This window comes from Paralichthys olivaceus, chromosome 22, assembly GCF_024713975.1.
Source record: "Paralichthys olivaceus isolate ysfri-2021 chromosome 22, ASM2471397v2, whole genome shotgun sequence".
NCBI lineage: Eukaryota > Metazoa > Chordata > Actinopteri > Pleuronectiformes > Paralichthyidae > Paralichthys > Paralichthys olivaceus.
The window spans coordinates 6,666,191-6,681,352 of record NC_091114.1 but is presented as its reverse complement, the minus strand read 5'-3'; the positions used below and the strand labels follow the sequence as shown (position 1 = coordinate 6,681,352).

The following is a 15,162-nucleotide window of genomic DNA, read 5'->3' as shown; positions in this document are numbered from 1 at the left end:
TCTCATAATCCAAGGTGAAGTGTTTGTTGTGTGCAAAACAACGGAGGACCCCCTTCAGTATTGGGAGAGGCAAAGGATTATTTACCCGCACCTGTACAAGCTTGCTGCTGAGATTGTATGCACCCCTGCCTCACCTGTACCCTGTGAACGGGTGTTCTCACAAGCAGGAGAAAGTGTATCCAAAAGAAGGAATCGACTGAAACCAAGCACAGTTGAACACCTCTTGTTTTTAAATAAAAATAAATAAAACCCTTGCACAAGCACTTTCACTGCCCCTTACCTTGTTAAAATACTGAAACAGAATAGTAATTTATTTATATGAGTGAATATATGAACAATACATGAAATGCATTTATTAAGATCAATTGATTTCTTTTACTTGGTAGTCATGCCAATGGGTCTACTGTTAAAATATATCGGGGTGTTTAGCAGTCTTTGACCAGCAGGGGGGTTTGGGTGCAATGAACCTTTTTGTGAACCATTTGGCTGGAAGGCTTCAGGGCTTCAAGAAGCTTCATCTCGCCATCACTAACAAACAGTCATGGTTTTTCTCAAACCTGAGAACACGTGGACTTTATACAACATGTTGTGTTACCAGAAAAACACACTGGATCTATCCTGTAAATCAGGAGTTTTTCTAATAATTGTCATTATATAAATTATTTGAGTTAGTATTTCTTGAAGAGATTGACTGGTTCAATTATTATTTCAGAAAGAAAAGAGAAATACATTTTTTATAATGACAAAAATGACAATGTTTGTGGACGACTGTATATTTTGACCCTTTTCATTTAGTACATTCATGCACATGCACCACAGCAACAAAAATACAAAATAGATACAGACACAGTATTGAAACATAGAATAGTAAAGCAAAGAACAGTAGAAATTTATTAAATTTGTTTTAAATATATAGTTTTGTTTGATTTTGTCTTGTCATTTAGGGTTGAATTTCATAAAATATTTGTATACATTTAATTTTAAAGTATTATATTATTTAATATGAATCGTGACCTTCATGATTCAATAAATAGAAGAAAAAACACTTCACGTGATTAGTAATAATACTGTTTAATATGTATTCTCACCTTGTATGAATCCATCACACAGGTTTGTTTATAGGCATATCATGACTGCACTTCATTTTTTATTTGTCAATAAAAACGTCATCTGAGATTGATGGTGTTTACATTGTAAGACCATCATTCTTTAGGCTGTTTATGTAAACCTTCTATTTCAGGCTCTGCTCATTAAGTCAACGCTAACGCTGTCTCACTCAGCAATAGTTTACCTTTGTTATATCTTATCTTTTTATGCAAGGCTCTAAATTCATTTATACATATTTGCTCAAATTATACAGTCATACAAAATTAACTTGGTCTGTTTTAATTAGCTAATTAGCTGCCGAGTCATCAGCAGTCCCAGTGAAGCACATCGCAGCCTTGTGAGATATAGCCTGATGTGAACTCCTGCTAAAGCCATGTAAACATTTGTTAGTTTAATTTATGTCTGAAGGCCATTTTGTTATTTAAATAGCTGGGGAAGTGCATCTTCATTAAAATCGAGTCAGAGGCACCACTTCTGTTCTCCTTGTAGGTTTGAATGAAAGCAGGGTGAAGAAGACCAAGTGCTTATGTGGCTTTTTCAGTTTGTCAGTTAACTGCTCCCTGTGGTCGAACACAAGCATGAAAGTTGCTGTTTCTCATGTATGATGAGCCCGTTTCTTACTTTGACCAAGCATTAAAAGATCAAGGTGAGAACTGCGGGGGCCCTGGAGCGTTCCCATCAGCAGGTTGACCCCCAGGTTGAGCACTTTTATGATTTCCTCTTGAGGTGCTGTGCTGTAACCGGGATGACTCTGCCCCGAGTGCTCTTTAGCTGCCTTGCACTCTTTTCAGCCGCTCGAAGTGTCCGGCGGTTGAACCGAAAACAGAAAGTGGCAGAGAGGACGGCGAGTTCAGCATCATCTTTTCATTGAAAACACAGATGAAACGTTAAATTTCCCTCACACCGGTTTTTCCTGTGAGAGGCTGAGGAGAAGCTCTGTTGCTACATAACATTTCACCTCAATTACCTGTCCAAAATATTATGCTGGCTGTTGCCAAAGAGCGCTCCCAGACACAGTCAACTGAAAACACATAAATATATAAAAAGGCATTCTATTTAGCAGGGTGATGTGATGCTGTGTAGCTTTCTTAGAAAACAAATGTAATGTATTATTGTGGATAACTATATTCTAAAAACCTGTAGTCTCGCAAAAATCTCTTTGGTTATTTACCGTTAATTAATTGAAAAGCTTTTCGAAAATGCTGTCTTCGAGAAAACTCATTTCATACTGTGCAATTTACAGCTCGGTGACAATTTAAATGGGGGAAAAAAACATGAGACAATGGATTAACTGGAGAATTAAGAAATCTAATCAATAGCATCGTGTTCCTCTGAGAGAAACAGATAACGAACCAGAGAAACTTGTGTCTAATACAATGTTGGTGTTTATTTTAAGGCTGATCACATGAATTCTAAGCACTTAGGTAGTGACAGTAAGCACCGTACCAATCAATGGCTGCAAATTAGAAAACTCCACAAAACGTTTCAGAAGGTAAAATAAATACTGCAGTTTTCATATCACAGCCTCTCACCATTACTAACACAATATTCTGATTAAAATGTAATTTGGCACAGTAGTGTCCTCATACACAATAATAATAATGAGTTTAAATCTGTAAAACATAAACCAATTCTATTATTCCTATATAGTATTCTATTTACTATACTATGCTGAATTTATACTCATATTCACATTATATACCATAACTTCCTTATAACCTTTAATATATGTGAACAAATGTATACAACTATTTCAATATCTCCTATTTATTGTGCACAAATACGTTTACAACTTCGTTCAATCACCCTGTGCCACTGCACTTCACTGACGTTCATCTCTACAAATATTTCTGTAGCGACAGCTGAATATGATATGATGTATGTTCTCTATATTTTAGTTTTATCTGATTTCATTTCATTTGCGCAGTGGGCAAAACCAGAAGTTATTTTCCTCTAAGAAAAAGATTGTTGTATTAGTTACCCCCCATTGTTGGATACACACTGCACATGCAGCTGCTCCACATCACTGAGAGGTGGCTCGCTCGTGTTCTCCTTGTCAGGTTACGTCTGCCTACCTGCGAGCGGATGTGGGCGTGCGTGTGCTGATCAGTGTTCTGGAATGAATAGAATGTGAAGGGGAGTCTGCGGGGAGCTGGTGTCGGGACGAGCAGGATTGATGTGCTCACAGCGGACGGCCTCGGATCCATCATCGGCTTGTCTGGACTGAGGTTTGCTCAGAGTAGGGGGAGACCTGCAGCACGGTGCCCTTTACAAGTCTCTGCTGCGCAGGAGGCCGCTCCGGAGAGGTCATCGTAGTAGCTTTAGTCACACACGAACGCACACGTGAGCCCGACACACATGCTCAACACACGCTGTTGCCGAGCAGACCTGTGCAGAGGGCTAAATTAGGAACAAAGGTACTATGACACATCAGCTGTGTGTCTAGACTCTGTTAGTTATAACAGGGCTGATGTAGCACACGTCTCCATTTTACCTTCAGCGCACCTCTTGTCCCACATTGAGAATAAAAACACATGGACCGTCAGCACAACACTGAAATGTTCAAGCATCAAACACTGAAGGTAACACTGGATTAAGAGGAATAGCAAAAAGAATAATTTATTTTCTTTTTTTGCTTCTCATTATCCACCAGAAATGGGAGAAACATCCTACCTTTGCTTGTTCGGAAGCCTTGGGTGAGTGTGTTGACAAAGTTGCTGCTGCACTTTCCCGGCACTGCGAGTCTATCATGTGTTGCCCTTAAAATTCAATAAATGACGCTGGTTCAGGGCTTTAAATCTGCTTCCACACACCCTTGAGGCTCAATGTCAGCCAATTTAGTTCAGGGGGAAAAGTAACAAAAAAGAGAAAGTGCTGTCAGGAAAGATGGAGCTGTGGCAGCATCTCATGTATTATATACTAATAGCACAGCATTGATTGATTGGTTTGTATCGAGATCAGCAGAGACATTGATGAATACAGTGAAGCTGAAGTTAAAAAAAGAGAAGCCCAGAAAAACAAGCCCAGGAATATGTATCTTTAGAAAATTTAAAAAATCGTTTTCCACACTGTTCAGTCGACTGATTCATCCATCACTGAGCTCGATATAAAGGACAAAAACACAAGTTACAATCAATACCTCTTTGTTGTAATCGTCCTAAATATTAAGCCATTACATTTAAGTCAAGCTATGTCAGTCATGATTGTTTCCAACAGCATAACAGCAAAATTGATCCCTGATGGTATTAAGAGATTAAAAGGTTCCCTGTCCTCTCCGTGTTGTTGACACGTGTCGTGACTCATTACGGGCATTAGCATTAAGCTGGCTCATCAATAAGCACTTGGCAGATCCATCAGTCTCCCTCAGATCTTGCCCAGGAGACCCCACCATAGGTCCCATCGAGCTCCGAGACAGGCCGCATGGGCATCCTTAACATGCTGGTCACCACAAACACACACACACACAGTACATACACATTCTCACCCTGCCCTGGTGTTTTCCTGACAGGGAGGATTCAAGTGTCAGTGTGAGCTTCTGTCCGCTAAAAAACCTGCTGCTGTGAGTGTCACGTCAGTGTCGCCACTTTTGCTTGTCAGCATGTTGGTGTTTGTCAGCGCAGTCTTGTCATTTGTGTGGAACTGATCATTGAGAGAGTGTGTGTGTGTGTGTGTGTGTGTGTGTGTGTGTGTGAGTGTGAGAGAGAGTAAAAGCAACGAGTCCCTAAAAGTTAGTGTTTCTGCTCTAACTGTCAACTTTCGTATTGTCTTATACAGATTTTTCCTTTATGTGTGCCATGTAGGTGTCACTGTGTGTGTGTTAGTGTCTGTGTGTGTGTGCGTGTGCGTGTGAGACTGTGTCAGTAGGCGTCAGGTATGGCAGTGTCAGTGTCAGTCAGTGCCAGACTATGCAGTGTCAGTGTATGACAGCCAGACGTAGTTTGATGTGATACTGTGCCATAGTGAATGGCAATGTCTTGATGAAGAAAGTGTGAAAGAGACTTTTTTTTAAAAGAAAGGGAAAGTCGGTAGATGGCGCTACAGTTCATCATGGAGGGCCTCTCCCTCTACGTGGTCCAGAGCTCCCATCAGCAGCAGGGCTCCGGTAGCGTTGTCTCTGACGAAGATGATGAAGGGGTGATCTGCGTAGAACATCTTGGGCTTTTCTACGTTCTCCTCCTCTAGATCTGCTTCTCCTTTCCCGGCCTGAGCAGCCAGCTCCAGGGACGCCCAGTGGAGGACGCCGCCCAGATGAAGCTTCCCTTTGCTCTTGTTGCACATGCCGGAGAAATCAGCCACCTTCTGGTCCCAGGCATCGGTCAAGCCCAGAGCGAGCAACTGTTTCTGGAAGGGAAAAAAAAGGAAAAGAGAGCGATGGAATTTAAAGGGCTGCTTAGAATCTCCCGGCTCTTGAGGCCATTCTACACGGAGATGTCCCGTAAGCGTATGCAAACGAACAGCTGCTGGGGCGCCAATCAATTATGCACGCAAAGAGACCAAATAACGAGTGGGAGGAAAAGCACATTTTAAAATTTCATGATGCTGTGGTGTTCAAAAAGTGCGAGACATGAGCTGGCCTTCCAGGACCTCGCCACATGATTAAACGTAAACATAAACACACACAGCCCCTAAAACAGGCAATCATTAACTTCGGGGGGGGAGTCTTTCCGCCACAATGTTTATTTACTTTCTATCGCAGGAACCAGAGATGGGGGAGGGGGGGGGCTGACAGTTGCCCTTGTTGCGATCTGGCAGAACAAAGTGGGCGACAGGCAGCGAGGAGACGGAAGGAGGAAGCAGAGGATGAATAATTTAAGAGTGATGCCCCGTGACCTCAGCACCCCCTTTGTTTTTGCCTGATATGAATTCTCCGGGAAGGCGTCGTCATGACAGGTAGTTTATCCTCCCGTGGCAAGAGGGCCACTCACCGTGACAGGCTTCTCCAGGGGCCAGACGAGAGCGGGTGCGGGCCTGTGTGTGGATTTGCAGGAGGCCGCGGCGAGGAGAAAAGTTGCAGAGACAGACGAGTGGGTGACGATATTGTTTTCTACTGTAGCATTGTTTAAACTTTAGCTGATTAGACTGTTTTGAAGGAGATATCTTCCACCGGCAGAAGAAAACACTAAATCATTCGGATGAGTTGTCTGGGTGCTGCCTCCCTGGCTTTGGGTTTGTTATAGCTCAGTATACAATACTGCTTTGTTCCCCAAGCCACATGCTAATGGACAAATCTAATAATCCATGTAGAACGTCTGCTTTTCTGCTTAATAGTTGAGATGTGCATGCAAGAGGAAGTTAAACTGGATCATGTCGGATTACAGCTAAACATGAAATAAGTCAGTGTATATACAGTTGTAGGCATCTGTCACTCCCATTCTAGTGTTTCCATGCAACGCTTCCCCTCCACACACGCCACCTCCTGCTCTAATGCACTTCTATTGTCCTCATCCATTATTCCTCCACCTTCTACCACTGCATCACTGTCTTCCTCTGCCGCTCTGCCGCTCTGCCACTCGCCTGGCATCCCCATCCTTCATCAGCCCCATGTGCCTTTATTTTATCTCGTCTCTCTCGCACACTCTCACTCTCTTTTTGCTCCTAACTCTGTCTTTTTCCACTGCGCCACCATCCTTCTCTTTTTTTGACAGGCCAACGCGCCTCGCTATACACCGCTCTCTCGACCTCTCCGTCACCACCGGCGATCGTTTCAAGGTTTTTCACACCTTATCTGAAGGGGAAACAAAAACAGGCTTAAACTTATGGGTTCCTCAAATGGTTAATGACAAATGTGTGCGCAAGGAAAACAAGTTTTTTCTGTTTCTCTCTGATGTAGCTGCTTTCAGTCAAACACTGAGGTATGGACAATTTACTGAAATGTAGCAGAGGGGCTGTTCATGAGAATGTAAATGTCTGAGTCAGTTGCTCCAGATGTTTTCCAGAACTTCAAATGAGCGTGCTGATAACACTTCCATCATGTGAGGAATGTAAGAGTGAAAAAAAGAAGCCTCAGGATTAGAAAGAGGTGCGCAGAGGAAGATGTCAAATTAGAAAGACAGACTCAAGAGCTCTTGGTAAAAACACCCGACGCTGGTGTTGATATGCTGTAAACAAAAAAATCATGATTTCGTAGCGGACATAATGCATCATGTCCTGCCTCCTGCACGCTTTACCCAGCTGTCACCCCTCGCCTGAGCGTTCACCTGATCCAGACAATTTCCTGTTAGAGAAAGACGAACTCTTTTATTTCCAGAGACTTGAAACATGTCCATCTGTTTTCATTCTGGTTCATTTGGTCTGCAGTGTTGCATGTGCCACCATGATGCATATGATGAAAACCAACATCCAGCACCACGTGACCTAGCTTTCCTCTCTGACTCTCTTACTACTATGTAGAGGAAAAAGCGTTCGCTTAATTATTTCTTTTAAGCTAATAAAGTGTTTAAAAATGTAAAGGGACCCTGTGGCAGCGTGCTGGGAAAAAGGCCAGGGGTGTTAGAGAAGCCTATGAAGGACTAGTGCACTGCAGAGGTGTGGCACTGCATTATGTGGAAAGAGAAACCTCTGGGAGGTGCTCTTTGGCTGCCCTTTCTCTCTGATGCACCGCATGAATCTTAGATGGAACAGCACTGGGCTGACTTTGCTGATGCCTCACATACAGCATCAATGAGCTATTTGTCTGAGAGTGAGAGCCACAGGCATTGTCAGCTGGTGAATTCCTGTGTGTGTGTGAGTGTAGCTTACTTGGCCTACAGCAGTGCAATCTAACCAGACCTGAGGTAGGATGGCATCAACCCTGAGGCACGCAGCACTCTGCATCACATTATTTCAGCTTGATGGTTGAGCTCACTAAGTAGCTTGTTGGGTGAACCTGCAGGGGATTCGAAAGGCAGACTTGGGAGAAGCCGGTCACATGTCTACATGTCACAGCTCCATCTGTAAGAAGTAACTGAGACTGGTAGCCCTATTTTCATTTTTAATTCATATATGGATTCATTCCTTTATCTTAAAAGTTTTAAATTGTAAAAAAAAAAGAGTACAAAAACTAAAAGTAAAAATCCAAAATGTATTCAGTGATGAATAATGTAAAACATCCACAGTTGAGAGGCTGGGAATGATATTTTTTATTTGGCTTAAACAAATTTAAGATTTGGCTTAAACAAATTTGAGTGATTATTTTTCTGTTGAGTGGATAACTGAGTATGTAATACATTGTTTTAGGTCTAATTTTACAATGTTACTCAACACTTATGGGATGTTTTATCAAATAATGTGTCAATTTCAGTGGTAACTAGAAAAGCATTCAGTGCAGTGCATAGCTCTGCAAAGGCTGAAGAGTCAACAGTCCCTTTAAATTCTATCAAGATGCAAGAACTCACAGACATCAGTTCCCTTAATATATCTGAACCAGAATAGTTACTCCCTGGGAAATCTGGTGAAATGTCAAAAAACGCAATCTTTAAAAATGTGAAAAATCCAGATCTGCACCAAAATTTAATGAACTCTTCCCTGAATCATACTACATCTTTCCACCATGTTTTGTGGTAATCTGTCCAGTAGTTTCAGTGTATTCCTGCTAATTAACAAATGAAAGATATTGAGCTGCATCAGAACACAACTGAAAAGCACGATGACACTGCTCTTTCAGATTTTAACTTTCAACCCTGTCTCACCTCGGACGACAAGCGTGCTTTGTTGCCTCTGTCACATCCGACCTGGAGTATCCCTGCGTGTCACCACAGAAGGTCAACATTTACCTATTTTACACCAAACTTAGCAAAGCCTGGGTGTTTTTGTACCAACAACTGAAGAGCTGTGTCACCTCGATTTCTGCCAAAGGAGCGCGTTCACGCAAGTGTCCTGTTTTCATCACTGTGGATTGGAGCTAGAGCCGATTAAAAGCTGTGACTACTGCGGAGTCATTTTACTCAGGAGTGAATGGAGATCGAATCCATTCCCATTGCAGAGAAAAGCCAGATGTTAGTGGGTTTTTTGACCAGTGGAAAAAGGGGCTAGTTATTCCATGGAGCAATGGTTTAAAGTGTAGGTCTGTGTTTGATTTGTAACTCATGCATGAGTACGGGGGAGGACGATGGTTTTTAATGCTCATCTATGAAATAACAAATGTGGCAGTGGAACGCTAAAATACACAGGAGTGAGCCAGCATAAGGAAGGGCAAGACTGCTAGTTAGCAAACATGGATGTGCAAACAATGCAGAAATACTTTTTAGAAATACACTTTTAAATGTTGCAAACTGTATGATTGCATCCTCTGGCCCAAGTTACACAACTTATTTCCAACTTGGTCCAACTAGTTGTGACGCTCGAATCACAAAACACAACCGACAACTGTCTAAGACTAAGGGTGAGAGGTAAAACCTCCCTCCCTCCCACCAGCCCCCCTCCCAACAAAAGCCACAAAATTGTTCTTTTAAGCTGTCGACAAATTAAACAACCACAGTCATGATCTGCCAAATTCAATACTGCCCTTAACATGGTGTGTGGGTGGTTTCGAGCGTGCAGTATTTGGCACTGGCATCATCACATCTTCCTTTCATGGACCCATTCAATACAGGCTTAACAAAACAAAAAAAAATCCATCTCTTTCTCTCTCTCAACGTCAGCTCTTAAGACTTCAAAGCCTCTCCATCTCTTTATTGAGTCTCATCAGCAATACTCCTGTTGGTATCTTATTTACATGGGCTTTCACCTCTTTTGCACAGTCAATACACTGGGCGACTCATTCACTTGCTTAAATATATACATGAGCTTTTTGCCACAAACAAAAAAGGAAAACAAAGCCTGAGCTTTTAGCGAGATATTTCACGAATGACCATGAAACGCATCTGATCATTTCATATGATGCAGGGCTGCGGTAGCCGTTAAAACAGCCGCCCCTCGACACTGTATACTGCGGAGTGTGCTCTTGTAAATATTTGATGGCCTTTTGACCTCATTAGCCATGATTGAGTGAGCTCTCCGGTGCACACTCATATGTCTTAGTCAGCGACTGGAGATACCGGCAGGATGGAGCTCAAGCTCGGCCATTAGTCTGGATGTGTGTGTGGCCTGGTCAGCACTGGATCATAGAGAGAGGGAGAGAGCGATGAGGGTGGTTTATTCGGTAACCTCTGGACCAGGTTAGTGAAGAGGGTTCTCCATCTCAGTGCGCCCTTCAACAGAGGAGAACACCACAAATAGGCAGACAGACGGAAAGAAAAAGGTAGAATTCTGCAGGTATTTATAGTTCACTGTGACACTTTCTACCCTGTCCCCAAGCAATCATTGACCCCCCCCCCCCCCCCTCCCCTCGTCCTCCTCCACCTCTCCAGTTCACTCGCCCGCCGAATGTCACTCCTATTTAGGTCAGCGGTGCCAAGGTACGGCCGCTGAGTGATGGCGTATTAGAGGCACATGTGAGACCTACAAAAAAGGAATTAGATCGCTGGGACTGATATGACGGAGAGAGGACAGAGGTGAAGGAGGGAATAGCTACATTTGGATGCGGCGAATCCGTGCAACGTGACTGAGAGCTGCTTGATTTTGTTTGATCTCATTTGCCTCACGCAGAGGACATGAGCATTACAGTTGACACACACGCACGCACACACGGCTATGATCCTATGTTTGTCCAGATGCTGCCCTCTAGTCTCAGGAGTCCATGGTCGGCCAAAGTCCTGACAGATAGCGTAGTAAACAGTATTAACGCACGGCGACGAGCAATTATTTGCCAGACTCGATTGGAACGATGATCATCAGAGGACCGGAGTGACAGATGAAATGAGACAGGATTGGGTTGAGGGTTTGTTCAGAGCTTGAGCCCTTTCGTAATGATTTCTCAAATGCACTTACGTCTCTTGAGAGAGCAAACTGAGGAGGACAACTCGTGAAGAGCCAGAGGAAGTTAACGGACATCAAAACATTAAAGTGTTTATCCATAATTATGTTTAATAATGTGAGCAGCACAGAGAGAAAACGATTTCTGCAACAGTGTGTTTTCCCTTTCACTGGCAAAATCACAAAACGTGTCAAAAGCAGTTGTTTCAAGCTTTAGTTGTAGATTACAGCCTCCTCCCCAGAGAGTCCTGACAATGTTCATGTCAAAAGTTGGCTCTTCGGGGCATAGCTACCCAAATAACATGGCACCACAACTCTGCAGAGAGGTTTGTTGAACGAGAAAGAGGCCAAAGTGGATTTCATCAGTCCATGATGAGGTTACAATGTACATCTAAAGAAGACATGGTAATACGTTCCAGTCAGCGTAGCATGCCCTGGGGAAATGGGTTTTTCTGGCATGCCCTCTGTATCTGTCAGGTTCAACTAACCCCTCTCTCTCTCTCTCTCTCTCTCTCTCTCTCTCTTTCCTTCTTTCTTTCTCAGTCATCCACAACTGTTGTACCAGCGACTACTGTATCTCTCTAAGTGTGTGTTCAGGCTGAGCACAAAGCAAATTTGAGAAGCGGAGCGACTTTGTACAAAGTCAGTGGGAAGATACGAGAGGATTCAAACAGTTGTGAGTTCAGTCTGGGCTGTGGGAGCCGAGGTGAAGATGTATCCGTGCCTTCTGAAAATGTTTCAACTTGAAAAAAAAATTATGCTAATCCCAAGGTTGTGGGAGTCAACCTCATCATACAGAGACAAAATGAAAAAGAGAGCGGACACATTAACATGCACAAAGACACTCTCCACACAGCAGTCAGTGTTAGCAACAAGTCACAAGCAGCTGCCGCTGGGTGAATATACACATTCTGCAAAAAACAATCCAGCTATCATCTTCACTGCATGTATTCTGAATGCATGTTAAGGTCTGTGTCTTACTGATGAGTAACGGTGAACACTAAAGATGTGATGAGATTAATTTTCTTCCGATCTCTACTCAAGAGTGTAGTCTTTCAGTTTGACTTACAATTTTGTAATGCTTCACCCAAAAACCTGCACTCACACTTGAATAGCTCCTACATGTGCTCAAACTCTGCACTTACACTCAGAGATTGTGTCTCTTAGACACATTTCCTGAGCTTCAGGTTGATCTTTTTGCGCAACAAGTCTTAAATTCTCGCAACCAGTTGAATGCCAGGTGTTGTGTTGACAAATGCTTGTTCGCCCTTGATCTGCTGCACTCCATCAAGGTGCCGTTGTTGTTTTTCCTCAAGCACACAGCCGGGAAGCCGTTGTAATAATCGAGCCACAGAGAGCCTGGACCCAGTAGAAGGAACCGCCCGTACGCGGCTCTCTAAGAGGTAGAGCTAACACACCCCCAACAAGGGCGGGGCAATCGAAACACAAGCAGGGGCTATTCAAGTGAAATTGCAGGGTTTTGAGTGAAAGCGTTCAATCTGAACGTGAACCAATCACGTCATTCAATTGTTCTTGAAGAAAGATTTTTTTTTTTTACTTATACAAGCTGCATCTGATCCAAGAAGTTTGGAATACTTACACTTATACTATACTAATACAGTACATGGCCTTGAATGCTAATTCTTTCTTAACCGTGTTATGTTCACCTCAGCCTCCTTAACTTGATTACAACTATAGCTCCTCAGTGTGACCATTTTACTTGCATATGGGGATGGGCTAACAAATCTTGTTCCAGTCACTTCTGTCATCCATCAATAAAAACATAAGTGGAGCTGAACATCACTGTTGCAGGTTTAAATTGCATTAAATTGACCTTGGAGGGTAAATTTACATTAACTCTGGAAAAGCAACTTGATAACAGACTAAAATTAAAACTAGATTCGGGTCAGGTTTGTGTGCAGGTGTCTGAACCCTGCCGAAGATCATTTCCACTCTGTAAACACCAATGTAAGTGTTTCTGTAGTTCCACCAAAGTCTCACCTAATGATCATCTCAATAGTTCATCATGCAGCTCATGATAAATAAGTCCATTCTAAGGCACCTGCAAGTGAAAAAGGGAAACTCTTTACACCATGCCCCCACATCAGCAGACTGATCTTGTGTGATTCTTTCTGTGCCCTTGCCTCCGCTGCGGACCCTGTGGCCTGGTCAAATACGTGCTCTTCCACCGGCCTGACAACCCTCTGATCTCCCAGTCAGCAGCCTGACACAGCCGTCGGTTTGCCCTGTGTGAACCCGAACAACCCCCATGCACTCACATTAGCATCAGCAGCCACTAACCTGCTGCCTGTCTGCCTGGCGCTCCTCCCCGGCCACATCCACAATAATGCATTTTCATGACACGCCTGAAAAAGCATATAGCTTGACCGTTCACCTACACTTGACATGCACGTGCTGTAGCATTTTAAAACTCGCATTGCATTCAGAGTTGGTACTTGAGGCTGATGCCATGTGTTTTGAAAAGGCTCACATGTGAATCAAGGAATGATACTTGTCATTGACTGAATAGAGATGTCACAGCATTTTTGCGACATCTACATACGACAGTTACCAACTGCTGAACACGACATGCACTGAATTTTGAGTGTAAACAAGTAGTAGGACATGATGTTGAGGTAATCCATAATCAGACCAAATGCTGATGATCTTTCACATGTAAACGTCATAATCAAAATAGTTAAGTATACAATGTATATTCATAAGGTCAATATTCAAAATATTGCCGTCCATGTTAACGTAGTCTGTGTAAATTTTTATAATAGTTGTGTTTCCGTCAAGCAACTTTGATCAGGTATTTCTGGAGGTTTATATTTTTGGCATAGAAGATAAGATTCAGATACATTTGTAAAGAGTCCTACAGGAACATATGCTCTGTAACATGTTAAAAGGAATATGAATGGACTTTCTATGAGGAACTCATGTAAACGACATAATAGAAATACGATCTTATCCTGAATAAGGTCAGAAGTTGGAATATTGCTGTCCATGTAGACACTGTCAAATTATCCTTAAGTTTCCATTCTTGCCTGTCCACACGAAGACACAACCCGTGGGTTTTTTAAATCGAAACAGGGCCAGCAGCACTTCCCAAACTCTCTGCAGCGATAGTCTCCTTTCTCCTGGTTCAGATCAGCTACATGCTGGTTCTGGGAGGAGCAGGAGCAGAGATTCAGACCACCAGCTGGGCTATGGCTTGACCTTGCAAAAGGAGGTCTGTAGGAGGCATCGGAAGCCCACCAAATAGCTATGCGTCGTGGTCGTCCTCAGGCCCCTCTACTGTATCCTCTTAGCAGCCAGGGTTCGATTTCCTGCTGAAGGTTGTTGCAGTCTGATGCTGTAAGTACAGCTATCACCCCAAGGAAGTGAAGAGAGGGAAGGGGTGACATTTGAACTTACCTTGAGTCAGAGTCTGCACTGAGCTGGAAAGGCTAAGCCAGGCCACTGCTTCAGTTACTAAAAGCACCAAAGAGTCAGGGGAAGGAGAAGAAGAGAAAAAAGTGGAGGTCACACGTGAAGAATATATGGAGGAAGATGGAGAAGAGGAAGACATGACAAGGGAGAAACACAGCCCAACATGGAGGCAGAGCACAGACAGAGAGAGAGGAGGTGATTTGAATGGAGAAAAAAAAAACTTTTAAAAGGAAAGGGAAAAAGAAACGCATGCCAGGAAGAGGAGGTGACCAAGGCAGATGAAAAGAATCGAGACGAAGAGACAAGAAAAACACAAAGACGAGCATGAAGGCGACAAAGGAACAATGAGAATGATGAGCGCACTTCTGGAAGATATGAAAAACTTTATCAGGTGAGGTGAAAATGATGCAGTGTGTGTGGGTAGAGGAAATTAATGAAAGATAAAAACTAAAGGAACAAACTACAATTGTGGCTGAATGCAAGGATCCTCTCTTTTAAATTGCACTGCAGTATTAAAAAAACTAAACAAAAAATAGAGCGAGCGCCTCTCTGCTGCACGTTTAATGCACTGTATGAGCACATAAACTTAGTCTGCTGTGGGTGCAAATGCAGAGAACTTGGATCAAAAGACAAAGTAAAAAGAATAAACCAGCATTACTTCGGCAAACTCCCTCCGAAAGAAAAGATTACAAACTTCTCTACCAAGGCGGCTGGAAATTTGACTCATTCAGGGTGGGCTAGTTTTTTGGTGGAGATGAAGAATCATGATCATCAGCCAGGGATTTTGGGAAA

The 15,162-nt window shown here is 43.0% G+C and overlaps 1 protein-coding gene across 5 annotated transcripts in view; it reads right to left on the bottom strand.

Moving 5' to 3' along the window:
- Positions 1–3,700: 3,700 nt before the first annotated feature.
- Positions 3,701–15,162, bottom strand: part of serpinh2 (serine (or cysteine) peptidase inhibitor, clade H, member 2) — a 125,956-nt gene continuing 114,494 nt past the window's right edge. For all 5 annotated transcript variants that reach the window (XM_069518510.1, XM_069518509.1, XM_069518511.1 and 2 more), the window contains one exon: positions 3,701–5,448. In XM_069518510.1, the coding sequence (XP_069374611.1) occupies positions 5,143–5,448 (306 nt within the window). In that variant the 3' untranslated portion in view covers positions 3,701–5,142. The remainder of the gene's footprint in view (positions 5,449–15,162) is intronic.